The sequence below is a fragment of the Papaver somniferum genome, unplaced genomic scaffold (assembly GCF_003573695.1).
Source record: "Papaver somniferum cultivar HN1 unplaced genomic scaffold, ASM357369v1 unplaced-scaffold_19, whole genome shotgun sequence".
Lineage (NCBI taxonomy): Eukaryota > Viridiplantae > Streptophyta > Magnoliopsida > Ranunculales > Papaveraceae > Papaver > Papaver somniferum.
In genome coordinates this window covers 18,955,067-18,983,009 of record NW_020628818.1, presented here as the reverse complement: position 1 = coordinate 18,983,009, position 27,943 = coordinate 18,955,067, and the positions used below count along the sequence as shown (strand labels likewise).

Sequence of the window (27,943 nt, the reverse complement as noted above, 5' to 3'; positions counted from 1 at the left end):
ACGAAGAACAAAGATAAGTTCGACTCTAATTTCTCAGCCGAACTCCCTTCTGAAAACACTAATTTCATTTGAGAAATCATATTTTATCGATCAAACGATGTAAAAACAATGAAAAACAAGATGGGTTTGTAGGAAATATCTTCTAATACAATTGGAGAATAATCGAGATTTGGATTTCGCCTTCCAACGTCGCTCAATTAGATTAGTTCTTTACTTTTGTTGAGAACTTGCTTGATTTGTATGGTTAATCGGCGACGAAAATAAATTTCAACGTTTATGCGGGGAATAGTTCAGCTGCGGGAGATGAGAAGAAGAAAGATTAAACTGATTTTGATTAGTTTTAGTTTAGGTTTTTAATTTAGTTGAAGGGTAACCTAGTAATTTCATCACGGCTAGGACACCCCTTATAAGCATATCTTAGATGGTATCATCATTTAGTATGCCTTAAAAAAAATGAATGCCTCCAAACAGGTTTTTTCGTTGAGCATGGGCGCCTGAAACTTTGGGCGGCATTCAACCATATGTAGAGGCCACAAAAATACTATTGGATATGAGCTACTAAAATGTCAGGACCGGCCTAGTATACCACATTATTTACACATCACGTTCCAAAGTCACCAATAAAAACAATATCGAATATTATCTTTATACACCAAGCAATTTACACGACATACGCAACAATTGAGTGTCAGAAACGTACATGAATTTGTAGACATCCCCGACCAAGATAAGGAAAGACATAGCCTGCCCATTCTGAAAACAAAACTGGTTTCGTCATCACACCAATTTGTTTAGAGAAGGTAGAACACATATGTTTACTGGTTGTGAGAACCATAATTTTAAATTTTCTGGCATCGGTTGCCATCCCTAGAAAAATCCTGCACCGCTAACGGAAATTCAAGATTTTCTTTTTCCTTGTCGACATACCATTTTTCTGTTGAACTCTTCATTAGCTGGGATTATGAAGACCCAAGATTTAATCCTTGCTATCAATTCATGGAGGTCAACTATATCCACTTTTATTGTCTGCATTACAGTCCTCAACGTTTCTTCAGTCAACATCAGTCTCCAGTCTTTTCCCATTTCCCTATCAATAGTTAGCAGTTTCTAACTTGCTACTATGGCCGTTCGGAAGATCTTCATTTCCTAATTGGTAACACAGAATTTTGGGTTTGTAATTGATAAAATATGCTCAGGATGTGAAATGAATTTACTTCCAATTTGCCACACTAATATCATTCTGACCAAATTAAATATACTAAACAAAGAGATTAAGAAACCAAAAATGTTTTGTCTTTGATCAAAAATCAACAGCAAGAGTATACAATGTTATCTATATTTGTTAGCTTACAGTTGTGTCTCAATCAATTCAATAACAAACAACCAACGACAAGAACATGACTCAAATTTTGATTTGCCGTGTTTGAATTCAGTTGGTGTGCCAACTTATCTAAGAGTACCAGTAAAATCAATAGGAGGACCAGTAAAATCCGTAGGAGGAGCCATTTTTTCCTTCCACTTGATAGACTCTAAATAAAGCTTCGAAATCTTTCCTGACACACGCCTCATATCCGGCCTCTTATCTGGATCATCATGTACACATTCTAACGCGACAGAAGCCAACTTCTCAGCAATTTCAACAGGAAATGAATCCTTCAATCTTCTATCAATCCATCTCCGGATCCTCTCAAAATCCTCTGATTCAACTGCTTCCCTAGCTGTTTCAATCACTGAAACATTTCTATACTGCCCATTTACTTTATCAAATATAACCCTTATTGGTTCCTCACCTGACAACAGCTCTAAAATCACTACCCCAAATGCATAAACATCAGATTTTTGTGTTGCTATTCCATCTACGAGATATTCTGGTGACATATACCCTTTAGTCCCTGAAAACTTCACACTGTTCGATCTTCTTAGCCTCGCCGGAGCCAGGGTTTGATTCTGTTGCTCTAATTCAAACCTTGATTCCATTTCCTGAATTTCATTGATCTCTCCACAGAGTTCGGATGTTCCGAAATGACATATTTTCGCGTTAAACAAAGGCTCGATAACAATTACACTACTACTTTTGATATGATTATGCACCAAAGACAAATTCAACCCAGAGAAATGATGAATATACTCAATCCCCTGAGCAACATCCACAGCAATCTGCATTCTAGACATCCATGTAGACAATACACTAAATTCTGGATTCCTAATGTTTCGGCGGAGACAATCTCTTAAATTACCACCACCATTCACAAAATCATAGACTAGATAAATATAATCCCCAGAAACCGAAGCACCTAATAACTTAATCAAACTAATATGATGACTCTTACAAATCGCCGTCAATCGTTCCCGAAGTTTCGACGAATCAATCGAACGATGAAATTTACGTTGAAATATAATCACATCCTTACCTCTAATCAAACACTTCCAAGACGACGAAGACGATGACGATGACAACTGTTTGGATAAGAAATTGTTAGCTGCGGAACGAATTTCTGAGAAATCATAGATGTACGAGTCTTCTGGTAATGAATCTCTTAGAGATTTTAAAGAAGATCGTGAAGTTCTTGATTCTGAAGATGAAGTGTTGTTTGTACTACGTGTGAAATCTTCATCAGAGATTTCATAACTAGAATTTGTTGGATTTGAGTTGGGAAAAGATCGAGTGTTTTCATAGGATCTTCTTGATGAAATTGAAATTGGTTGTGTTACATTGGTGTTTCTTTTTGATTTGCACATGTATGTAGAAAGAAGAAGAATGAGTATGAAAATCAGGGGGTTGAGAATTTGAAGAAGATGAAGAAAGGAAACAAAACAAAACTAGTAGGTAGGAAAATTGAAGTTGTCACCGAAGAAGAAAGAAATGAGAGTAAAGTTGAATTTTAAAAATGTGTCTAGTGGTAAGGGTAAGGTTCTTCTGAACCTGTTGCTGGGCCGTGTCGTTTTTGCCGACTGTACTAGGGTGAGAAAGAACGAAGAAGAAAATGATTCAATTCAAAGTCGAGTCTCATTTGCACGGATCTCTGTTGTAGACTTTTGACTTCTCTAGTTTGACTCACGGCCATACATCAACAAAGAGAATGTGGATGGTGGTAAAAAGGAAACGGAAATAAAATCATCTAACAAGCGCGTAAACTTACTAGGAGAAAAACATATGGCCAGTGACACTGTTATCTAATTATTGTATTATTCTTCATTATTTTTCCTTCGTGAATGCTCTTTAGATTAGTACTAGTGGTGAAATAGAAGTAGACATAGAAGTCAAGACCTCCGGGCTCTTTAATTCGAGTTGTTACGTAATTTGGAATAGTTTTCTAGGTGTTTTTGGCAAGCATGAGCTGTAACCAGGAAAGTATAATGGACAGTGGACACCTGACCCATATGTGAACTGGATTGGGAATAGTCCAACAATTCTATTCAGACTCATGATTGGTGACATATCAGTATCCTATGAGGTGGCGAAGTGTACCAACATGGATGGTAATAATCTATTCATCAAAGAATAAAAAACGTTTTTAGAAGGGAGATTTTGAAACCAATGAGAGCCGTAATGAGGATTTTCTGGTTGAGGATTTTTGCCAAGTTTTATCGAGTACACACAACTTTTTGGTGTGACATTTTGTGGACACTAGGGCGGCACCAAACACACTACTGAGAAAGAAAGTGCTGGACACTGAACCGGTAGTGAACCAGTACCATTTTCTCCTCTAATAATTCTTAATGCAAAAAGAGCATAACAAACTTGCTAATCACAGATTCATAATACACAGAGATTAAAGGGAAAACATTAAAAAAAAAAAAAAAAAAAAAAAAAAAACCAAAAAGGGGAAAACATCTACAACTCAAAAGCCACAATTCACTTCATAAATAACAAAAACAAACAAATATTCAGAATTGTCAAACCACCATCACAATCTCTCCATCTTCCTAGTAACCTGACTTATTATTTTATTACTGCTACTAAAACTTAACCAAATCAAACATAAAATAAATAAAACGAATACAGTGAAACAACCTGGAGCAAACACCCACTCTGCTTCCCTCAGCAGCGGAATCTCTACTCGGATTCAGATTCAGCACTCTGCAACCAGACAATGAAGGGCTTGACATTCTTCCACATCTGAGAATTTTTGCTAGCACCAATCCCTTCATTGAACCACTGAACAATGTACTCTTCCTCCAACACATCTTCATCATAAAGTGTTTTCAGAACTAAAGCCACCTCCTTCACAACATCAGGGCCAGACTTTTCACAGAAAGCACCAATAGCTTGCAGAAGAAGAATCTGTGATCCTTCATTATCATGAGTAGCCGCAGCAAGGTAGTTCTTCTTCTTAGTCACTTCTTTGGAGAACCCTTTGTCTACACCTCCAAACAATGCATCAATAAGGGCATTCATGACAACCTGTGGAGAAGAACCACCATTCAGAGATGCCAAAAAGGATTTCAACTGTCCAACACTGCAACCCTTCAGATTCCCTTGGATCTTCTCAACTAGTTGTTCGTGAGCACCAACGCCATTAGCTGACTTACCATTCTCAGTTACAGTGGGAGATTTTGTTTCAGGTCCATTAACAGCAGTAGCGGCAGAACCATTAGCAGCTACCACTTTCTTTGCAGCAGGTTTAGGCTTTTCTTTCTCGGCCTCAGCAGTGGTAAGCGTAACCATGTCGGCTGTGACGGCACTCAATTGTTCTTGTATACGTTTTTGAGCTGCTTCCAATGATGTATCAGTAGCCCACTGAACATCATCGTCATCATCCTCCTCTTCCTCCTCTGCATCATTGTCATCAGCCTGACTACCAGAAGGAGAACGACGGTCTTCAACAGGAAGGACTGTCTTCTTCTTGGAAGAGGAAGCCTTTGAAGCATCCTTCTTTTTTAATTTCAGCTTCTTAAGCTCCTCATCAGCAGCCTCACCTTCCTTTAGTCTTTCTTTCTCAGCCCTACGCATTGCCTTCTTATCTTTACCTCCCTTCTTCTGCTCAGGCGGATTCTTGATTATGAAAGTAGTGAGCTTGTCCCTCATGTCAACATCAGAAACAAAACCACAGGCAGCACATTTCAGTTGGATCATCTGAGTTTTGGTGATGAGAACATCAGTCTCAGGGTTCCCACATCCATAGCACTGGACAAACTTCTTAATGAAGTTCTCAAGCAAACCAGCAAGCTTAGCAGTATCATGGGCACCATTCACAAGAGCAACTCCAGTTTTTTCATCAAATTTGGACTGTGCTCCAAGCTCACAACCAAAATACTTGGTGGTGTATGACGGAGGCCTAGCCAATGCTTTTGCAATGTCAACCATGTTTACCACATTAGTCTTGATACCATTTCCACGACCTTCAATCTTTGTTAACATCCTTGGCATCTTATACCTGTAAAAGGCATCATCGCTGTTACCAGCACCTATGTTCTGCATCGCCATCCTTTTAAGACTGAATAGAGTGTGATATTAGAGAGAACGGTAAGCTTCTTCTGTGAGAGTGGTTTCTTCTAGTTCACTGGTAGTTGGAGGTCGCAGAAAATTGCAACTTGAAGAATCTGTAAAATCCTGAAATCGCTCTAAATGCATACAGCCAACTTTATTAGCAGCAAAGTCTCTATGCTTAAATCCTCTAGGACAATATTCACCAAGCAATCCAACAGATCCCAAAAAGAGTGTGGCCCGTTCAGACATAAAGGCTTGGAACTTGACACCCTCCACTTTGTTAAACCGGAGTTGTAACAAATAAATCTGCAACATCAAAAAGCAAATAGCACGAGTCAGATACATAGTCACTGACAAGGTACACTATCACATTTAAATAATTCATTCATCATAAAAGGTAAATAGTCACTGACAAGCCAAACCATTACATTTGAATAATTCAATCATCATAAAAGGTATAAATAAATTACAAGCTCAATTTGCTCAGATGGTATGTTTTTCACCAATACCACTATACTGCTTTGGAAAACTATCAGGGCTACCTATATTGTATTAACTAATTCCACTTTCATTACACACAAAAACAGCCAAAATCAGCAGACTAGAGACTGCTTTGAATGATTATCAGGTCTACCTAGATTGTATCAATAAATTCTGATTTCATTATCAATCAGCAGACTACAGATAGAAACAGAATTGCTAGATGATGAAAGAATTAACAAAACACATAATCAAGTTCATTATGTTATTCATAAAATCTATTAAATTATCATCAACAACTACAAAATCAGCACAGTTCATGTTTTTCAATACGTATTAATAAAACAAAATTAACAAAACATCTACCCAAGGATAAAACAAAGATTCAACACAATCCAATTCAAATAAGATCTAAATCTGTAATACGGATTGATATTCACACAAATTTAATCAAAGCAATAACGGATCCATGTATACATATACAATTGATTCAACAAAATCGAAATGAAACCAAACAAATCAGAACAATACAGTAATAATTGAAAATCAATCAAATCATAATACAATTGAAGAGAGAAAGAATAATCGTTACCTCTATTGAAGATTAGGGTTAGGTAGTCCGGAAAAGGGAATCGAGAGCGATAGAGCGAGAGAGATTTAGGTATTCTTTTTCCTTTGCTGAGGAAAATAAATTAAAAAGAGGAATTGAAGAGGAAATCTTATTTATAGTGAATAAAAGGAAAACCCTAGTTTTAGAAGGATTAGGGCAACACGAAAAATAGTGGAAACTACCGACCCTTCTGGATTAATCTCAAGGACGCTCTTATCTTTGGACCGTCAGATTTGTCGATAGAGAATGGAAAGAGACGTGACAGAGTTTACGTGGGGCCTACTTTAACGTTAACAAACAAAATACTACTAGCATGTGATGTGCCCTATATTCCATGGGCTTGGCCCAACCACTTACGCTATTTTGGAGGCACGGGCTTAAGGTAAAAAAGGAACCCTATTACTATTATGGTGGCAAGTCACTAATATGCCATGTCGGGTGATTTGGAAAACTGACCCGCCATTAGGGTAATATTGTTAAGTGATGGAGTTTTTACCTAATGGTAGAGATTAGACCGCTGGCGGTCGAGTATCCATCGCTTGCTGAATAATCTAAATCGTCCAATAAAGATTTAGGTCTTACGGCTATTTCCCGCTATCTCATCCTATATATTCATCCCAATTAGTCACACTGTTTTTTCATCGACTACACTGTCATCTTATTTCTTTCTACCTTAATTATTGGTTTACTTATTTTTAGTATCATAAATCTATTCTTCTGACGAAGAGTTGCGCATTCATACAGATCGATTTGAATCACAACAATGAATGCTCGTTCAGGAGACGTGGCAAATGGATGATAAGTCAGATGAAGATAAAGAACTAACCAATAATGTGGTGTAGCTATATTGATATGGGCAGATACCTAGAGATCCAGATCCAAGAAAAGTGTTCACAAGAAGATATATGTATAGACGGGGGGAAGAAGTCCACGAGAATCTAATGTCACACTATTTTCTTCCCGATTGTGTGTTCTCTGATCAATATTTTCAACGTCGATTCTGCATGCCCTCGCAGTTGGTATTGAAGATTATTGGTGAGCTTTGTCGGGTAGAACCTCAATTTAATTATCAGTATGTGCACTAAATATTAGAGGTCATAATCCTGAACAAAAAGGTTACTTCGGTTTCAAGGGTTTTAGGTTATGGAAAACCACCGGATTCTAAAAATGAGTACCTTCGTATGGGAAAAAAAACTACATACAAGTATCTTGTATTGTTTTACGAAACAATGATTAACCATTTTGGTCCGACCTATATATTTACAAAAACCAACTGATGCAGATGTTAAAGAAATATTAAAGCAAAATCAGGAAAGGGGAGGTAGTCTTGGCTGCATCACTGGGTATGGACCGTCCGCCTTACCTATTGGGCCATTCAGTATAAGAGTCATCATGCGAAACCAAATGTTATCCTTGTAAATGCTACTTCTTATGATTTTTGGATATAGCACCCTTTTTTTATCTTACGGGGTCTTAGAACGACATAAATGTTTTGCACAGGTCACTTTCGTTTGAAGATTTCAAGTATGGAATTAGACCTAAAGTAAATTTCAATATCAACAGTCACTGTTACTCTCATGAGTGTTATCTTGCAGAATGTATCCAAAATGGTCAACTTTAGTACAATGTTATCGTCAGCCCCCTGTCGGCGAATTGGGTCCTTCATACACGTAAATTAATAGTAGACAAATGGAATTGAGGAAGGGTGTCGAACGGGCTTTTGAAATTCTAAAGCGGAAGTTCATGATAATTTGTGGGCCTTATCATGGTCTAACTACTCGTGAAATGCATAAGACTATGCTCACTTGCATAATTATGCATAACATGGTAATTCTGGAAACACGTCGTAATAGGGATTGGACTAACCATGAGAATGAAGATTTAAGGCATGAGGTTCAATCATAAATAGGATCACCTGCAAGGACTATGCATAGATGACTAGTCACATTGAGAACAAATTTTTGTATGACAAGTTAAGGGAAGATCTAAAAGCAAATATGTGGGCTGAGTTTGGAAGAACGGGAGGGCGAACGGATTAATGTTTGTTCATTTATTTTTTAAATTTTTGTAAGTTTATTTGTATAGTTTTGAAATTGTTCGAATCATTTTAAGTTTTCAAGTTTGTGGTTAATACTACCCAAATTGTTTGAATCATTAAGGTTCTAGTTTACGTTTTTCACTCGACCGAGCGGCTTAGGATGCATCGAACGACCTAGAATCTATTGCCAAAAATCCATATATATACCTACCAATTCAGCCATTTAAAAATCACAACTTGGTTCAATATTTTCTCTATTTTCCAGGTAATTTATGGATGATCCTTGTTTTACTGAAGATGAAGATTTATTTCTTTGTAGAAACTGTGTAATATACTACCCAAATAGAGGTGAAGAACGACGGATGAATGGTTTACCTAGTATGAGAGACTGGGGTAAAATTCATGAAACCTTCTGCATCGGTACAGGTAATCCTCATTATCGGGTTCATGCTGCTTTGTTTTGTTGATTCATGACTATAACACAAGAAGTTGTGGATTTTATAGCTATGGGACGAATTGTCAATCAATATCGTCTTACACGCAGGTGAAACCAATGCTCACATGTGAGTGCGATCTCGAGATGAATCGCGAAGATACAAAGGAATTTTATTTTTTTGAATACGAAGCGCCTCCAAATTCTTAAGGAGTTTGTTATAACTCGGATGAGATGTTAATTTTTAATGGGTTGTTGGTTAGTTTTAATGGGGTGTTTTCAAGTTTAAAATTTTAACGAGATATTGTTTAACTTTAATTTATGTATTTTTTCATGTAAATCATTTATGTAATTCAAAATCCAAGTAATGAAAAACTACTACAACTTCATTCATCTTGAACAACCCGATACATTAATTAATGAAGTAGTTCTAATTCACCGTGTTCCGATTTATCATCCACTTCATCTTCATTTTAACCTCCAAATTGTTGTTCCAAATTTTTCTTGTTATGCTTCTCTTCCAACTCTTCTGCAAACCTGTCAAATTCCATCTGCCATACCATTTTTTGTCGGTCGATCGTAACCGAGGAGTTTGCACCAAGAATCTAGAATCTTATTCTTGTCATAGTCTGGAACGAACTTGTCTTGAGTTTGACCACGTTTTTTCATCTCCCTGGTCGTGAATTTCCGATCAACTGCTCTTTGTTTTTCGCCGGTCTACTGTTGATCCATAATAGTTTCCAAAAAAACTTCAGTTGCTTCTCATTCTTGTAAAGCTTTTTTCGTTGTTATTGCATTGTTTCTTCTTAATTGTTTTCTTTTAATCGCAGCATTGAGATTTAAGTTGGCATTTTGGTTTTTTATGATGTCTGGTGAAGAAAATGGATCATATGAAAGGGGTTGACATAATTGAGATGGTTGTGAACTTGGTATTGAAGGAGAAGAAGTGTACGGTGACCTTCCTGGTACATGCTGCAAATTTGGTAACACATCTAAATTGTATTCGTGAGTAAATTTGAAAATGGCAATACTTTAAAAATATGATACCAATTTTTATAATAATTTTTTTCCCATGCTTGTGGTGCCAATAATTTTGACACTTTCGTTCCACATCGACATGGACAAGGCTACTCTCTCGACCACGAACAACTTGCATTATAGCGGCAACATACAAGGAAACCAGGGCATTAATTGTAATGAAGCGACACGACAATCCATTTGCATCACGGATGTTGTTGTTCATTTTTTCTTCACTGAATTTATGAAATATGTTATCCCACAACTTGTTACTTGGTTGTTGGGCACCACTGATACTATCTTCTGTGAAATACACATAGTTTCTGCAAATGCCTTTATCTTCGTCTATGATAAATTTTGCACCCCTAATTTTGTTGCGCTTGTTCATTTGAGAATCAAATTGAGAATCCATATTCAAAAATTTACACAATAATAGTGAATTGTAAAAAAGATGGGAGTTGGATGATGAAATTTGTGTTAGATTATCACAAATGTGAGAAATGAGAAGAATAAAGAAGTGTGAGTTGAAATGAAATTGGGTATTTATAGGGGGGTAGATTTATGCCCATTGGATCATATATACTAAGCGGTGTATTCCGCACTGGGCGGTCGACTCTTTATCGCTGGTGGCCTATACTAAGCCGCTCGGTGTAGTGTCAACCGAGCGGTCGAGACTCCACCAGAGACTAAGCTTCACCTGGCTGAATGGAAAATTTGCCACTTAGCCAGGTCTTTTTTCCACTTTGCCATGCCCATAGTGGGTGCAAAAGTGACAAACTTGAATCTTTTCCATGCCCATAGAAACCGACCTAAGGATTTGGTTTTGAGGGCCGCAATGAATTCAAATATCCTTAAAAATAGATAAGGGGACTTAATTTAAAACACAAATACAAAAATACCCTTTGATTAGTTTTATTACCACCTTATTACCCTTCCTAATCTAATTCAAATACGAAAGCAAACAAAAAACCTAAATTTATTCATCTGTTTTTTCTTTTTCCCATCGATTCTCAAAATTATTCATCGCCGATTAAAACCTATATAAAACAAGATGGAGCAGGCGAAGGAGACAAATAGAAATAAAAATAAAGATCCGAATTTAATATCATATGCAAATAATCCACCACCACGTGATGATAATGATGAATCCCAATAAGAAGAAGAATTGAACAATCAAGAAGTTTATAAAACAGCTAATCAGTCAGTAATTACTTCAATCAGGTAAGAATCGAAAAACCCACCTTTTTTTTATTGCATGAATAGGTTATATTTGATTAAATTAGGAATATAAAAATAGTTTCAGAACTGCTTATGGTTGGAAAAATATAAACTCCCAACCGTATATTTTATTTATGGTTGGGTTCCTAACCATAATTTAAATTTCCAAAAATATTTAGCCCGCAAAACCCAACCGTAAGTAGTTAGACTTCATTTTTTTTACCAACTGTAGATGACCCTTAATTTGTTTACGATTGGGAGTTCCCAATTGTATATAGTATTTATGGTTGAGGTTCCTTACCGTAAGTCTAATTTCCCAAAAATGTTTCATTATATTTTTCCCAACCATAAGTAGTTATGCTTCACACCTTTTTCAGCCGCAGGTGACCATGAGTTTATCTACGTTTGGAAGTTTTCGGACTCCAACCGTATATAGTATTTACCGTTAGGTTCGCAACCATATGGTAGATTTTTAAATTAAAAAGAAAATGATTCCAATTTTTTAAGCTTTGTTTACTAGATATGTGTATTGTACACAGTTGGTGTTTTAGGAAGTAACACCAAGTAATAAGGGGGATCTAATCCCTAGTAACAAGCTTTCAGTGTGTGCAAAGAAAATGAACAAATATGCACTCGTCATCCGTGGAGCAATATAAGAACAGAGTAAACGAAGTCAAAAGATTTATCACAGTAAAGGAGAATATATGGTCGAAACAACTATTATTGGTCCTCCAATTACTCACTCGAAACTTATAGAGAAAGACAAGAGGAGAATAAGTATCCACCTCAACCTACACCAATTTTTTTTATTGATGCTATGATTTTTTTGCCTGAGAAGGAGGATGGCAATGCTTGAGGTGAGACTAAAGTGGGACTGGAGTCTTATTTGGTTACGGAATTTCATGGGATGCAAAAGTTTCTTGGGAACATGTAAAAATATTTCGTATGATTGTATAGGTTAATTTAGAACTTAATTAATTTACTTATCATTGTTTTATCTTTCTTTAACATTTTTATAGTTTGTTCAAGATCATACAAAAGCGGTCTCCTAAATTAAAACGTAAAACGACGCTTTTTTGGTCATTGGATACATAATGTAAACCGGTAATAACCTTGGTAAAAGCTTTGGTGTTATGGCATGAAATTGACCATGCATAAAAGAGATTTGATGTTGTTTATTTTTGTGGATTTATGAAAACCTTCTAGATTGAAACTTACATTTTTTATCTATGTTCAGCAAGATAACTATCAATATGGATGATGCTTTTCAAATTATCGGGATCTCTACGGAAGGAACATTCGTGTTTGAGGATTTAGACAATGTATTCCTTTGAAAAGGAAATGAATGAGGTAGAAGCCATTATTTTGAAGTCCCTTGTACCGAATTCTCCCACTGGAAAGATCCTGAACATTAAAACCATCACAAGTGAAAGTTAGGGAACAATTATTGTTATAGGTAAATTTATAGACATAAAGTAAATTGTGAGAGGATGAAGGAACAAGAAAAACACCAACCTAAAACTTTTTGTTTTTACGGTGAGGAAAACATGATTTCCCAATCTTAATCTTGGTTTACGGTTGGGAGTTCATAATTTCCCAACCATATGGCACCTTACAATTAGAAAATTGAGTTTTTCAGAATGCCAAAAATCCAACTTTCTACATGCTTTAAGCGATTATAAGCAATAAAACTGCAGTTGGAGTTAAATTAGAGGCATACCTGACACCATCTTGAACATTTGTTTCTTCGTATTCTTCGTTGGGTCTTTCAGAATCATAATAAGGTTCATAAATAAGTTAAGTTTGAGCTCGGGATAAAAAATGTTGAGTATATAACAAATCGTCCATAACGGGGTCATTTTTAAAATGTATGAATTATCTTCATTGATTTGGAAGATGAGGAATCATATTCCTCGAAGTCTTGTTACAATCACTCATTTGTCATTTGGACGGAGAAAACCCAATTTGATGGGTTTTCAAAAAAAACAAATAATCCACTTCTTCTTCTCCCTCTAATATCATTTTTTTTCTTTTAGTTTTGATTTTCAAACACAACTATAAATCAAATCATTGATCTAATTTATTAACTATAAATCAGATCATTAAGCTAATCTAACCACCGACCTTTGAAGATTAATATTTTGTCTTTATTAAACTTTTGAGTTGTAATCCCAATAACAGGGTTCTAAAATAGGGGTCTATGAATATATGTCTCCAGAGTAGATCCACCGTCTCTCCAGAACACCACCGATATCATGCATATATTTTTCACATTTACGACGATTATGTATCCAACACTCATTTTACCAGTCCTGTGGGCATGATTACAATCTCACAAGCATTTTCAAAAAAATTGGACAATCTTGGACTAGATTTTATACTTCCTAGTTGATATTTCAAGCTTCTACATCGACAGGTGTTCTAAAGCAGGATTTTGATGGTTCTTAACTGATGTAAGACGAAAAGATGCCATCATTTCTATTTCCCGTATTTCTCATTCTAGTGTTTTTACACTTTTAGATGGTATATTGTGGAGTGTTTCAATGTTTTGGATGAAACCAATTTGGCTTTCAACCATTATAGCAGTTATGAAATTCCTACGCTAGTCTTTTAAAAATAAAAATCCCCAAAATAGCTCATTTAACAAGGCACAAAAACATGACTGCTGCCACCATACACACAACAAAAAGAGATAGTGTAAAGGAAGATCTATAAAAGACTCACGTAATCATTTAATTATAGATAATCCTGCTGCTTCCCTGGTTTCTAACTTGCAATCTGTAGGTAATAATTTAGACGTACTTTTGGAAAAAGAATATCTTTGGGCTTCCCTCTAAACAGATAAAGAAGATTCTGTCACAAATAGATAAACTTAATATCTCCAATCATGTCTATGAAAAAGAGGAGAAAATTCATGAAAAATTAGTTTAGTCAGAGAAGCTATACGATGCTCAAGAAGCAATAGAAAAACAACAGTCAAGAATAACATGGTACAACTAGGTGAAAAAACACAAAATATTTTCCTACTAAACATTAAAAAGGAGGAAACGAAACACCATAGAATGTTTGAAAAATAACAATAATGAAATTACTTTTAACAAATCTGAAATGAAAAATGTCCTGTCAGATTATTTTGTTAGTCTCTTCTCTGCAAATCCTGATCCTCAACCTCCTGGCCCAATCATCGTCCAACACATTCAGCCTGGTATATCCCAAGAGGAAAATGTAGCTCTATATAACTATCTTCGGAGGAAATCCTGAAAGTGCTAAAGAATTTAAAACCAAATATATCGCCAGGACCAGATATGTTTCCTGCTAGTTTTTTTAAACAGAACTGAGATACTATAGGGGAACAAATAATTGCTTCAATCCAAAACTTGTTTAGAACGACAGAACTACATCCTAAGCTAAATAAAACTTTTCTTTTTCTTATACTCAAAACTAGACACCCAAAGGATCCTAGCAAATTCAGGCCTGTTAGGTTATGAAATGCAATTTACAAATTAATAACAAATATTTTAGCTAATATAATTAAACCACATTTAGACTCTATAATCTCACCTTTCCAAGCTATTTTTTCTTAAAATGTATTTTTAATCTAAAAGACAAACCACAGACGACATAGTTACTGCTTAGGAAATAATCCATTTAAAAAAAAGGTTAAACAAGCTATGATGGGAAATAAAATTGATATGTCCAAAGCTTTTAACAGGGTTAATTGGGATTTCTTAATCACTGCTCTAAAAGATTTTGGTTTTGATCAATCCTTTTGTAACCTCATCTTTAAATGTATCTCAACAATCTCTATAGCAGTATTGCTCAATGGTAGTCCTGGTACCTATCATAAACCAACTAGAGATCTAAGGCAAGGAGACCCATTATCTCCTTATCTCTTTATTATATGTATGGAAATTTTCTCTAGACTGCTCCTGTCTAAAGAGATTGAGAAAACCATTCATGGAGTCAAAATGACCCATAAGAATAACTCATTCTCACACTTATATTTTGCTGATGATTGTTTGTTATTTATTAGAGCTGACCTCAAAGAATGTAACTCTATTTTACAAATCATATAAATTTTTAGTAATGCCTCTGGACAGCTTATTAATTTTGATAATTCAGGGGTTTAGTAAGAAAGTTCAACCCAAACATCAAAGAATGATGTCTAAAATCTTAATTTTTTTAAAATAAACTTAAAAGATTCTTACCTATGTGCACCACTCTTTATTGATAAATTAAAAAATAAAATTATTTGAAGGTATAATAGTAAAAATGGAACATAAAATTCAAGGATGGAAAGGAAAAATTCTTGCTCAGGCAAGTAAAACGATACTCAATAAAGCAACTCTATCTAGCATGGCAAGTTATCAGACGGGCAGTTTTATCATTCCTAAAAAAATTACCAACAAAATAAATGCATTACAAAGGGACTTTTGGTGGGGTAGAGAATCCAACAGTACGGGCAAGACCATTAGTAAAGGAGGTCTAGAATTCAGACATGCACACAAGTTTAACTTAGCTCTAATAGCTAAATTAGCTTGGAGATTATTAACAGAACCTAATGCTCTTTAGGTTACTCAGCTCAAACCTAACTATTTCAGAAAAACCTCTGTCTTTAGAGCTAAAATTCCATCTGCGAGTTATTGAATTTGGAAATGTATGTATAAAGGAATAAATCTAGTTGAACAAAATAGTATATGGGAAGTTGGGAATTGACAAAGCATAAATATATGGGAGGATAACTTAGTTGGAAACCTGAGCCAATTCAGGAATGCAACTAATTCCCACTTAACACTTGTGGTGGACCTTATTGATCCAATCACTAAAAAGTAGAATGAAATTTTAATTCACTCTAGATTCCCAAGTTCTATTGCAAGGCAAGTTTGTGGGATTAGAATAGCTTTAGGAAGGTATTTAGAGACCAAACCAGATAAACTTAGATGGCTTCTAACAACATCGGGTAATTTCACAGTTAAATCCATGTACTCAAAATTAAAAGGTTTATTAACAATTAACAATTATAACTTAGGTCTATCAAACTCTTTTTGGAAAGGTGTATGGGCTTTTGATCTGTCTCAAAGAATAAAAAAATTCACATGGAAGTTCCTTCAGAATGCAGTCTCTACAAACTTCAAGTTATCCAGATTTATGAAAGATCTCTCACCTAAGTGTACCTTTGGTTGTGAGGAAAAAGAATCCATAGAACATCTATTCTTCCACTGTCAATATGCAAAATCAGTATGGGCTATAGGTCCATTTCCAGTAGAGTTAAACTTTAGTATTTCAACCACATTTTTAGATATCTGTAAGGATTGGATAGAAAAGGCTAACCCAATCTTGCCTATAGAAATTTTAATAACAAATATTTGGTTTATATGGAAAGAAAAATGTAACAGAACATTTGGAAAGAAGCAACAATCTTATTTACAGCTAGCATTAGAAATACATGGACACTTAAACTTCTGACATAAATAGAAACATAATGCCACAAACAAATTGGTCAATCTTTCTGGAAAAACAACAGCAACTTGGAAGACTCCCATGAGTCTTCAAAGTAAAATTTATTTAGATGCAGCTTGGATCTCAGAAATTGCACCAGCAGATTTTTCCTTAATTCTCAAAACTGATGCCGGTAACTTTGAATATGGAAGAGCAAGACTCATCTCAGCATCATCTCCAGAAGAAACAGAAGCACCGGGGCTTCTACAAACAGCTAATCAAACTATTATGGAGGAAGAAATTAGTTTTTGTTCAAACTTTTTCGATTTTTCTTTGTTGATACACCGGCAAACAATGTGGCTCATGTTCTAGCTAAGGAAGCTTAAGCTTTTAGGAATTGTTCTTAATTGGGTAAATAACCCTCCGTCTAGTATTGTTCAAGCTTTGGAAGTAGATAAATCTAATGTTAGGGAAGAACCTGTTATCCCAACATTCGATGGCTTTTGATGTAAGGATTGCTAAGCTCTTTTAATGACTATCTAACTTTCAGAAAAAAAAATAAATAGTAAAGGACAAACTCTTGGTGGTATTTCATTTGATTTATAGTCAGAAAGAAGCAACATTACACATAAACAATAACTAAATGACCAAATATATGAATCATTTGAAATCTCATGAAAGAGTAAAAACTATCTTCTGTCTGTTAGAAAACACCTAACATATCTCAGTTGCCTTCATATTTTGGGTCAGCCATCACATAATGGTAAGCAATTACCAAGCCGAAAATGAATATGCCAAGAAAATTGGCAATGAACCCGAGATCCTGGTCATCAATCATCTGCAAGAGGAACAAAACAAATGTGCAATATGTTAATCCAGGCAAGAGGAAATATAATTCTGAAATTTAACATCATCAACATGAGGAATAGAAAAACTATATTAGGTGAAGCCTATTACTTCTGAACCATACACAATAAGCATGGAAGAGAGAAAGATATAAGCTTCATGCTCACTGGGTTACATAAAATCAACCTCCCCATTGTGTTTATATATTGTTTATGGAAAGTTGGTGGTTTGAAGCCGTTTCACCAGAAAACTATCTTTTCCAGGAAAAATCAAGGGTGCAGTAGACGAAAAGCTAACTGAGAAACTGTTCGGGTAAGGGCACCAAGCAACCAATCAATGCATACTTCAGTTGCAGCCTTTATGTTTGGAACTATTGCGAAAGGAATGCAAAAACAGATATCCATCAAATTATGTCCTGCATACATTTCATAAATCCAGGCATATTCAATTCGAATTCGAATATCTATCTAGATTAGTAAACAATGTAAGAACAACAAAATCATCCAGTTGTAGATTCGCGACACACCCATCAATGCTACATACATATCATAAATCCAGGCATATTCGAATATCTATCTAGACTAGTAAACAATGTAAGAACAACAAAGTCATCCAGTAAGTAGATTTAACGAGCAAAACACCAATTCTAGAATTGAGGCATTGTAACGTACGGATCCACACGAGAATTAGTAAGATATGCATACAATTGATTCTTCCACATCGAAAGCAAAACAACTTCAAACCTAAAACTAATTCATCTATACAGATTAAGAAGATCCTAAAACTAATTCAGTCCCCTCTTTACATTTCTTCGAGCAAAACCGAAAGATACATACTACAGGATTCAAATATATTGATAACAACACAAATTCACAAACACAGAGACCAATTTCGACTACACAGTTCCTTATTAGTTCCAGATCTCATCGATAAAGAAATCGGAACAGGCCAAAATACAACATTACTCATGATAATTGATTGTAGAACTATAAAAATCAAGAACTAAGGGATTTGTAACTATTACCTCTTTGGATTAGTGGGACGTCGTAGAGAATCGAAATTGAATCTTTTAGGTTTCTTTGAAGAAAGAGGAGAATAATACGAGAAAAATCCTTTTGCTCACCGGTTAAACTTTGATATAAGCAGAACTACGGAGGAGCTAGTGGGCTTTTTGCAATCCCAACAGAGCAATTCCAACCGGAAAATTTGTTGTTTGGTCCTAGGCCCAAAATATTAGTTATAGCAGGGTCCAACCGGAGAATAATCTTAGCTTAGGGTCCATATTTGTTTAAAATATGGAAAAGACATATTTAGCCCCTGGCGTCGAGCGTGTCAAATAAATAAGAAAATGATCATTTAACAAGACCAAGACGTAAAACAAAAACATAAAAAGAAAAAGAAATAACATAAACTTTTGGACAACTAGATTCGCACTTTCCTCCTCCAAGTTACAAAATTTACCATTGACATTAGTTAATGGAATCCTCTTTTTTCAAGAATCCTCACAGTAGGCAGTAAATCTGGACATGCCTCCCATAACATAAAACAAACCTTAGTGGAATATGCTTAGTGCCACGAGTTTCCAGCTTTCCCTACCACCCTTCCAGCTTTCCCTACCACCCAACGAGCCACTACTAGCCGAAACACTCCCTACTTCTCCACTTTCGTTGAACCTTATCCTCCCAAAGCACCAACAACCTCATCATAAGAAATGTCGAAAATGTCAGATCCAATTCAACCTGTCCTCTTCGAGTCTACACCAACACTGTCAGCAGGTACCTCATCATTATGAGGCACCACTCAAAATCCAGGGAATTGAATGAGGCACAATTGTTAGTACAACATATATGTACTGTTTAATGACTACTCTGCAAAGTAGCTTGAGAGATTCCATTGTAGTGCTAGTGGCTTCATGGGCTTCACGAGTAGTGTATTCGCAATGTAAAGAATCTGTGTTTAATTGGGGCACATAATATGTATTTATAAAATTGGTGCAGCAAATATGTACTCAAAACAAGGGCATATTCTGTCTGCACTAGAAAATGATGACAATATGTTGGAATCTTGCAATCAGCATGCTAGTTAGCTATCAACAGTGGTGCCGCAAATTAAATTACCATGGTCTACAAGGGGCAACACACCCTTGATCCCATTTTCGATTTCCAGTTGCATAAAATGCTAAAAAAAACTAAGAATATATCAGCATACTTAACTACCCTCAGTAACAACCTATGCGTTACACCTTCATGCAAATTTACAGCTAGTTTGGAACTAATCACTGATTGCTAATCATTACCTGACCATCAGAACCAACAAAAAAAAATACTTTATTATGAATAGGAGAAGATGCCAAAGCATTGACATTACCCTTGTGGCAAAGAATGTGTCTGGAAAGGAATTTTTTGTTCACCGTCCAAAAAATGTACACTACCAGTACTATCTCGGCTAACCACGGTACTGTACCTAGAAGAAAAAAGATAATGATTAACGACTGCAAATCGAAACAAGACAAAATCAGTAGATGATTGAATATTAAACAACTTCTGCCAAAGCTTTTTGTTCCTGCAATACAAACGAAATGGCAATATTAAACAGTCGAGATTTGGTACACAAGTTAAATCAGTCTTACTGGTAACTACACAAGTTATTGAAGTCTAACACTCAATGCAAAGTAAAACTTTGGAATTCATCTAGTGCAACTGAAAGATCCGTAGTGCGATTACAAATCCACAACGCCTAACATCAGCTACCCAAATAGCAAAAAATGAAATGCCAAATCCGACAAAATTAGTAATTAAGAGTGCAACCTCAGTCAGATTGTCTAAACTATTTGTTTTGGCTCCTCCAATATATTTGAGAAATAACACATAACAACATTTATACAGTGATTTTTTCTTGAGTGTGGCCGGTGGCAATTATACACTGAGAAGTATCACAATACATCATTTATACACTTATTTTCTCAGGAGTGCAGCGCTTATACACTGTGATTTTCTATTAAATTATGGGCCAAAGGAGGTAATCTCCGTAGCTCACCAAATACGACAATTTTCAATTATATACTCTATAGTTATACTGCAGAGAGACCAGAGGTGCTTACACCCATGTAATTCACAACTTTTATTTTTATGAATATGAAAATTGTATTCGGAATTTCTTGTTTGCAAGGTGGCTTGGCAAGTTACTTTCTCAATTATTACATGCATATGCACCATCGGCTAATGAACATGTTATCGAGAACTTAAAGAAATGCTTCTAAAAAGAGTATTTAGTTATGTGCAAGTGTAATCAAAATAAGATCAAGTGGCAGATACAATAGTAACAAATGGAAATTGATTTTTAGGAGTACGTCATTTATGTACTATGAAAAATTCTTATTCCCCGATTCATAGAATGCCAGCAAATCTACAAAATTTCATAGTAACATTATTGGTATGTTTACACAACATAACCTATGCGTAATGCAAAGAAAGGAAATTCTTCTTGTCACAACGGTCAGTACATATTAGCTACACTCATACTTTCATTGGATTTTAAACATCATAACAGGGATTGCATTCTAAAATACAACTAATTCCATCTAAAACCTTTGCATAATGATAAGATTACAATTCTTCCTTTCACAACTGTGTCAATACATATTTTCTACACTCATATTTCAGTGGATTTTAAGTATCATAACAGGGATAACATTTGAAAAGATAACTAATTCCATCTAACACCTATGCATAATGCGGCACAAACAAAAATCAGGCTAATGTAAATTTCATTTTGGAAAATGGTGCACTTGTCTTCACAACAGAGAGATGAGTCTGTAGTAAATCATGGTGTACTGTAATTTACACAATAAGAGAGCATAGACTTACATATCTTGTAGATGTTTTCTTTAGATCTCTTGTTTGTTCATCAAATGCTTGTAAAGTCTAGTAGCACCACCACCTTTTGAGTACAAAATGAACAACACCATCAACACCATTAATGAAACGGAATAGAAAAAATTTAAGTGAAGTCGTGGCGAAGATCTCAAAGATCTAATTTAACAAAACCAAAAATTACCAAAAATCAAAAAATAAACTCAAGATAATCCTCTGAATATGAAATCAAAAACAACAATATTAGAAGCACTACTGTCAGCTAAATCATTGACAAGGACCACTACTCAGTCATTGGTTTAAACTACTCCTGACAGTAATGAAATCTGTACATGTGTATGAAGGCTTCGCCACATATAAAGTTAGGAAGTACGAAGTACATCGTTTATGAAACAATTTTCTCTTGAGTGTAGAGTTTTCAGCAGTGCAACATATATATACATTGTGTCTTTTTAGCAGTGCAATGTATATACACTGTGACTATCGAATGTAAGCTAAACGAGGTTTAGGATTGTGGAAACATTGGCATTAACATATGCACAAGGTTAAACTAGTACTCCATAACATTAATCTTTCACGAAATAACTACCATTCTAATCAAATTTCTAAATATTGTAATTATGGGCGAACCTGTGTATGAAAGCTTGTCCTATACAAGTTTAGTAAGCATTGAGCTGCTGCTGCTGCACTTTCATATCCATGTAGAAGGCATTTATGCAGAAGCTACAAAGACTATCTCTCCATTCCTGTAAAAAAAGAAAAAAATGCAACATCAGAAACATCTAAAATCTAAAAATTCAAGTACAGTTGTTATGCATTGTTAAAAAAATCCAGTACAGCTGCTATGTAGTGTATGTTCTACTCTAGTCTCAAACATACTGCGTTGGGTAATAGTGTGAAGACGGGTATGCAGTAAGAAGAAAAATTACTTCAATAACAAATCCAGTATAGTTGTTATGCACTGCTCAAAAATCCAGTACAATTGTTATGTATTGTATATGTTTTATTCTATAATTTTGAACATACTGCATTGGGTAGTAGTGTGGAGATTACCAGCCTCTGATTTTTCAGTAAACCAAATATACTCACATCAAAAATTAACTCGTGTGATGGGTACTATACTCGCATCAAAAATTAACAACAATTTCAGAGCCAAAAGCACAAACATATACAACCAACAGAAACATAGGAATATATCAGAACCGAAACACTTTCAGCTCAGTATTTCATATGTACTGCTAGATCATATGAATTAACTGAGTATAACTATGAACACAACAACATTACAAGCAATTATTTTCAGTATTCCATATATGTACTTATGATTCGTAAACTAAAAATCAACTGCATGTCAAAAATAACTTATAAACCTATGAATCTAACAGAATAAAAACAACTCCATTCCAGTATTGGATACATGTACTTCAGGATCAAACAAAAAAAGTAATAAAACAATGAATATAACAAAATTAAACCAGTTTTTTTCTTCAGTATACCATTTATGTACTGCTGAATCAAATAATCTGTAACAACAAACAATCATGATTTTAACAATAAAAAAGAAACAAAAAACAAAATTATGGCTATATTACTGAATAATCTAAACAATAAAAAATTTTGTTCTCAAATCAACACATCAATTCTTCCTATAACGTTTCAGTGGCCAAAGTGAGATCCAATGATCCACTACCAAACGTAACAGATCATTATATTGAACCAATTCACGGATCAACAATCAAACATCCAAAATTAGATCTATTTTACTAGGCTGTAACTAGTAGATCGAATCCAACAAATCACTCAAATTTCAGTAAAAACCAATTAATTGATGATAAAAAGAACTCGAACAGCAAAGAAGAAGATACTGAAAATATCAAAACCCTAAGAAAACAATAAAAAGAAGACTAAATTAAGAATCTCACCATTTTTTAGGGTGTTAGAAATGATCAATCGAAGGAGATACAGAGGAATAAATCTAGGGAACAAAATCTTGCGCGGAGAAACTGATTAATCGATCAAAGACCTCGTAAAAATCTTCATCGCAAGTCGCCAGAGCTCTTCAAATCGAGAGAGACAATAGAGAAAATGAAGAATGATGAATTGTGAATTGGTCTGTAAAGTAGAAAGGTTATTTCTGGTATTTTTAAATTACACATGAATGTTCCCGCACGTGTACAGGACCCGGGATTAAAAAGTTGGGTCCATTTTACTGTTTTCTTTTTATTATGGACCTCTGGTTACTGGGCTTTAGTGGGTGGACCTGCCACTAACCAATACTAGGATATTAGTACCTATAGGTAATTCCTATAACCCTCGAGCGATTTTTCTGGCGTTGTATTGCAAATTTGCGATATTTTCTCCAGGATGTTAGCTTCGAAATATTGAATGCCAATAAATATCTGATGAAGGCTGTTTTTGGGCAACATGAATCTTATTAGGCATATCTAATAAAGACAAAAAAGGATGTGAAATAACAAAATCAGAAACCCCCTTAACCAATTTTTTTTTAATGGCAAATCTGCGCTTTTAGGATTAGTGTTAATACTAATGATTAGTTAAAATAATTCTGATTAGTGATTAGTTTTAAGATTATTTAGTTATAAATTTGAGTAGATGAAAATTTTTGAGTAAGAAAAAAAAGTTAGATTTTTTGGAGAAGGAGAAGAGGAAAATGAGAAAAAAGCTTGTATTTGATTCAATGGATGAGGAGGGTACACTTCTATCTTATGTTTAATCTCACTTTTGTAGCTTAAAATTATAAAAAGTTTGTGTTTTTTCACTAAGGTTCGGCGAGTCTGAAATATGTTCGGCTTAATATATCAGTCGAACCCACCTAGATATTGACAACTAATGAACAATTCGGCAAGCTGAAAGTGTTATTATTATGAGCCGAACCCACTTTGTATCCCTAGTTCGGATTGTTTAAAAATGTCATAATGAGCCGAACCTAATCCTGTGTGATCTGGAAGAAAAATTATGTGAGTTTCGCCTTATATTGAGAAAATCGTAAGCGTCGAACCTTTTGGAAGTACATAGTTCGGCTATTTACATAAGTATTGTATAATCTCAACCTGATCATTTTATATTCCTGATAATTGTTGGGGTAAGAATTTTGTATTAGTTCGGCACATAATGTGAATATCGTAATAGCCGAACCTCGTAAATGTGCTAGGTTCGGCACATATTATGATTATCAAATACGCTGAACCCCTATGCATCTCTATCTGTGATAGGTTCGGCTTGAAATCTCATGAAATTTCATGACGAATTGTTCATATACACTTACAGGAAGCTTTTGTGAAGAACAGTTCGGCTAAAAACGCAACTCAATTTTGAGCCGAACCCAACACCGTAACCGTCATTTAATCGATGAAAAACAACAAATAGGAGATTGGGTTTGTAAAACTTACTTTCTTATCCTCATTTTTGGAGTTGGAGATGCAATTGGTTCAATTTCTGGTTCAATTGGTGGTTGATTTTCAGTTTCTACACCTTCATCTTCAATTGATGGATTAGAAGACGATTTGGTTTGTCTAGTCCCTGCTTTTATTTGTATGAGTCATTACGTAGTTGAGTTTAATCGACGATCAAATTTTTACGAATCGATAATTAGTCACGGTGATGAATTGTATTTTTTTCGCGGGAGAGAAAGAGTTCGGCTAGAGAAAGAAGAAGAAGAGATGTTAAGGGAAACTAATTTTAATTTCTTAGAAAACTGATTTTAGATTTTTGTTTTAAGGGTATATAGGTAATCAAACAATCTGTCAGTATTTGTGTGCCCAAATCTCAATATTTCTGGGCCCAAACTAAAGCATTTTACCCTTACAACTGGTGCTCGCGCAGGCCCTAGTAAGGTCACACTATGTGCTCCAAATCTTTTATCCTTCATCTGTTTTAGTAACCTGTTAGGTGATTACTGTCTCGAGGGTTTTTCTTCTCATGTTACTGCTGATGGCAGGATCAACATAGAAGGATACAATAAGGAAACCAAAATCGAGCTTCGTGAATCTGAAAAGGTGTCTTATGCTCGAAGGTTAGTGAAATTAATGAGAGGGATACACAACGTGAAAGTTCTATCGTTAACCAACGATTTTAAGGTATGCCCATCTCTGCTGCCCATTTAGTTGTCATCACTGCCATTATTTCGATATTCTATTGTATTCTGTTGACTCAAGAAGTCTCCTAATCTAGAATTTCTGGAGCTAAACATTGAACCGGTATTTACCTCCCGTTTATGTTCAATTCCGTTCAAGTTCAAGTGACCATTGGTCGTTTTTGTGTTTCTTTTTCTTTTTATGTTACCCAGTTTGAGAGTCCATCCAGTTGCTTAACCTTAAGTCTTGTATTTGTCTAAATGGTTTTGGATGGAAAAGATATCTGGGACTCGAATTGCCAATCCTGTTGCATCACCTCAAGCATATTGTGATTCGAGGTGTCCGAGGATATAGTAATGAAGTACAATTTGTGAAAATCATGTTGCAAAATGCCATGGCCTTGGAGAAAGTTGTTCTTTTCGGTAAATTTTCTGAACAAGACCTTGGAGAAAGCTGCCCTCGGAGGAAGTTGTCTAGTAGAAATAAACGAATGAAGAAATTCAAAGATACACTTCTTGCATATCCAGGAGCTTCTAGTATCATCTCGTTCAGGGTCGATTCCGAGTAGGTGGCAGTGTGAGATTCTAATATCAATTCAATTTTAAAATTTGCCATTCCACACTGCGTAAGAATGATTACCTGCAATTCCATGGCTCCTTTCAGGCGCTGTGCTAAGGCCTAAGCGGAGAAATATGCTTATGCACATCTTTATCTTTAGGTGCCATGACTCTGATTTTCCAATCATGTTTCTGAAGACTCTCAACTAGCAAATCGTCCCACTGGAAAAGAGAAACTATACGTTTTGGTACTTTGCAAGACAGAACATTGAATACTAGTAAGTCTTTTTTTTTCTTTCTTTATTTTATCCGATGCCTAATCTGCCCCCGCACTGATTAGCACTAATCTATTGAATTAATTATTAAGTTAATAATGTCGGTTTAAATTTGTTAATTATTCTTTTTTCTTCTTTTTTTTTACATTGAACTTATGAATCTTCTTAAATTATTTTTTGGAAAATGCTTGGTTTTTGAGAATTTTGTAAAGAAAATGAGCAACCATGATCAAACACTTATCAAAACAAATCGATTAGGATTTAATTCTCGAATTATGGATGGAATTCGGAGATTTACAACTTAGGTTATGAAAAATCGTGATGCTTGACTGAGACAAAACACGCCAATCAAATATAGTCGGCAGGATCGTATTAAAACAAAATGATGACTTTTATAAAATGACGACTTTTATAAGAGTCTTATTAATAGAAGGGAAAGAATGGATATAAAGCCTGATTAAATTTTAATCAGTGTAAGGTCAAAGTCAAACTAAGTGATAAAAAGAAATTATTTTAGAAATGCCAATCATAGCCTTTATAATCTTTCGATCAAAAACAAATAACCTAGATACTGATAGTTGATACAACAGTGCTCACGAGATCCTCACCAAATAGATAAACACAAATAACCTAGCACTTGATAGTTGATACAACAGTGCTAATAAGAGATCCCCACCAAATAGCTAACGAGATCATTTGCATAAAACATACAATTATAAACTCAATATAAAAACCCTAAGAATCATCAATCAGAAACATATGCCACTGATATGATCCAAAAATTATTTCGATCTTCAGAGAAAGTGGATACGAAGGTTAGCACTTTTTTTTATTTATTATCGACCAAGGATGGTTCATTCATATCAAAGGGGATCGATAGTGTTAGAGATAACATTAAATTTGAAAGTCAAAGATGATTAAAAATTTCAACGAAAGCGAAATTGTTTTTTATGATGACGACGGTGAGGTTGGTTCTTTGTCGAGACTCCTTGTTTATGATAATCCGTCGTTCCTTCTGTTTTGATGCCTTACATCAGAATTTTAAGGAAGAAGATGAATTTTCAACGTGAGTTCAAGGATATATTGGACATTTCATCGCTCTTCAATCGGAATTTTAACTCCTCCTCGTAATCTTTTCCTCCTCAAATCCATTTGTTGCCTTCTAATAACAAAACTCTTTAATAATGACATCAAATATCGTTTTATGATCACGCCGACTATCTTTTATTTTATTTTTGATAAATGAAAAATATTACAAATTACGGAAAGGATATTACATTGTCGGAATCACTGGGTTTTGCTATCCAGACAATTTTTTTTCTGATTTTTCCTGTTTTTAGAATTTATTATAATATCATTAAACTTGATTAAATATCTAGCTAACTTATCAGCAAAAAAATTACAATTGCTATTTATATATAGTGATAAGAAGTTTTCTTCCAAAGCTTTCAGCAAGTAGACTTTGCTCTCCGGTCTATAGCAAAAATACTGTACTTTATTTCAATGGTGATGTTTAGGTTATCACAAAGAAAGATCAAGTTTCCTTGTCCATTGCTTCTTGCCCATCTAGCAGTTTATTTGCATATTCTTGCCTCAACTTCATTGGAGCTACAACATTTACCTGAGCCTCCTG

The 27,943-nt window shown here is 35.0% G+C and overlaps 3 protein-coding genes across 3 annotated transcripts; all 3 read right to left on the bottom strand.

Annotated features, from left to right (window-relative positions):
* Positions 1–1,275: 1,275 nt before the first annotated feature.
* Positions 1,276–2,878, bottom strand: LOC113338647 (lysM domain receptor-like kinase 3). The gene has a single exon (XM_026584026.1). The coding sequence runs from the start codon at positions 2,737–2,739 to the stop codon at positions 1,447–1,449; it is 1,293 nt and encodes a 430-aa protein (XP_026439811.1). The 5' UTR covers positions 2,740–2,878; the 3' UTR covers positions 1,276–1,446.
* Positions 2,879–3,836: 958 nt separating this feature from the next.
* Positions 3,837–6,670, bottom strand: LOC113338651 (eukaryotic translation initiation factor 5-like). The gene is made up of 2 exons (XM_026584029.1): positions 6,504–6,670; positions 3,837–5,737 (listed from the first exon to the last, which is right to left on the bottom strand). The coding sequence occupies exon 2, from the start codon at positions 5,426–5,428 to the stop codon at positions 4,058–4,060; it is 1,371 nt and encodes a 456-aa protein (XP_026439814.1). The 5' UTR covers positions 5,429–5,737; positions 6,504–6,670; the 3' UTR covers positions 3,837–4,057.
* A 10,559-nt stretch (positions 6,671–17,229) lies between these two features.
* Positions 17,230–17,504, bottom strand: LOC113338993 (dolichyl-diphosphooligosaccharide--protein glycosyltransferase subunit 4A-like). The gene has a single exon (XM_026584392.1). The coding sequence runs from the start codon at positions 17,502–17,504 to the stop codon at positions 17,391–17,393; it is 114 nt and encodes a 37-aa protein (XP_026440177.1). The 3' UTR covers positions 17,230–17,390.
* Between the last annotated feature and the right edge of the window lie 10,439 nt (positions 17,505–27,943).

Bases quoted from the DNA above. Each gene is read 5' to 3' on its own strand.
- LOC113338993 (XM_026584392.1), bottom strand. From the start codon at position 17,504: ATGATTGATGACCAGGATCTCGGGTTCATTGCCAATTTTCTTGGCATA.
- LOC113338647 (XM_026584026.1), bottom strand. From the start codon at position 2,739: ATGTGCAAATCAAAAAGAAACACCAATGTAACACAACCAATTTCAATT.
- LOC113338651 (XM_026584029.1), bottom strand. From the start codon at position 5,428: ATGGCGATGCAGAACATAGGTGCTGGTAACAGCGATGATGCCTTTTAC.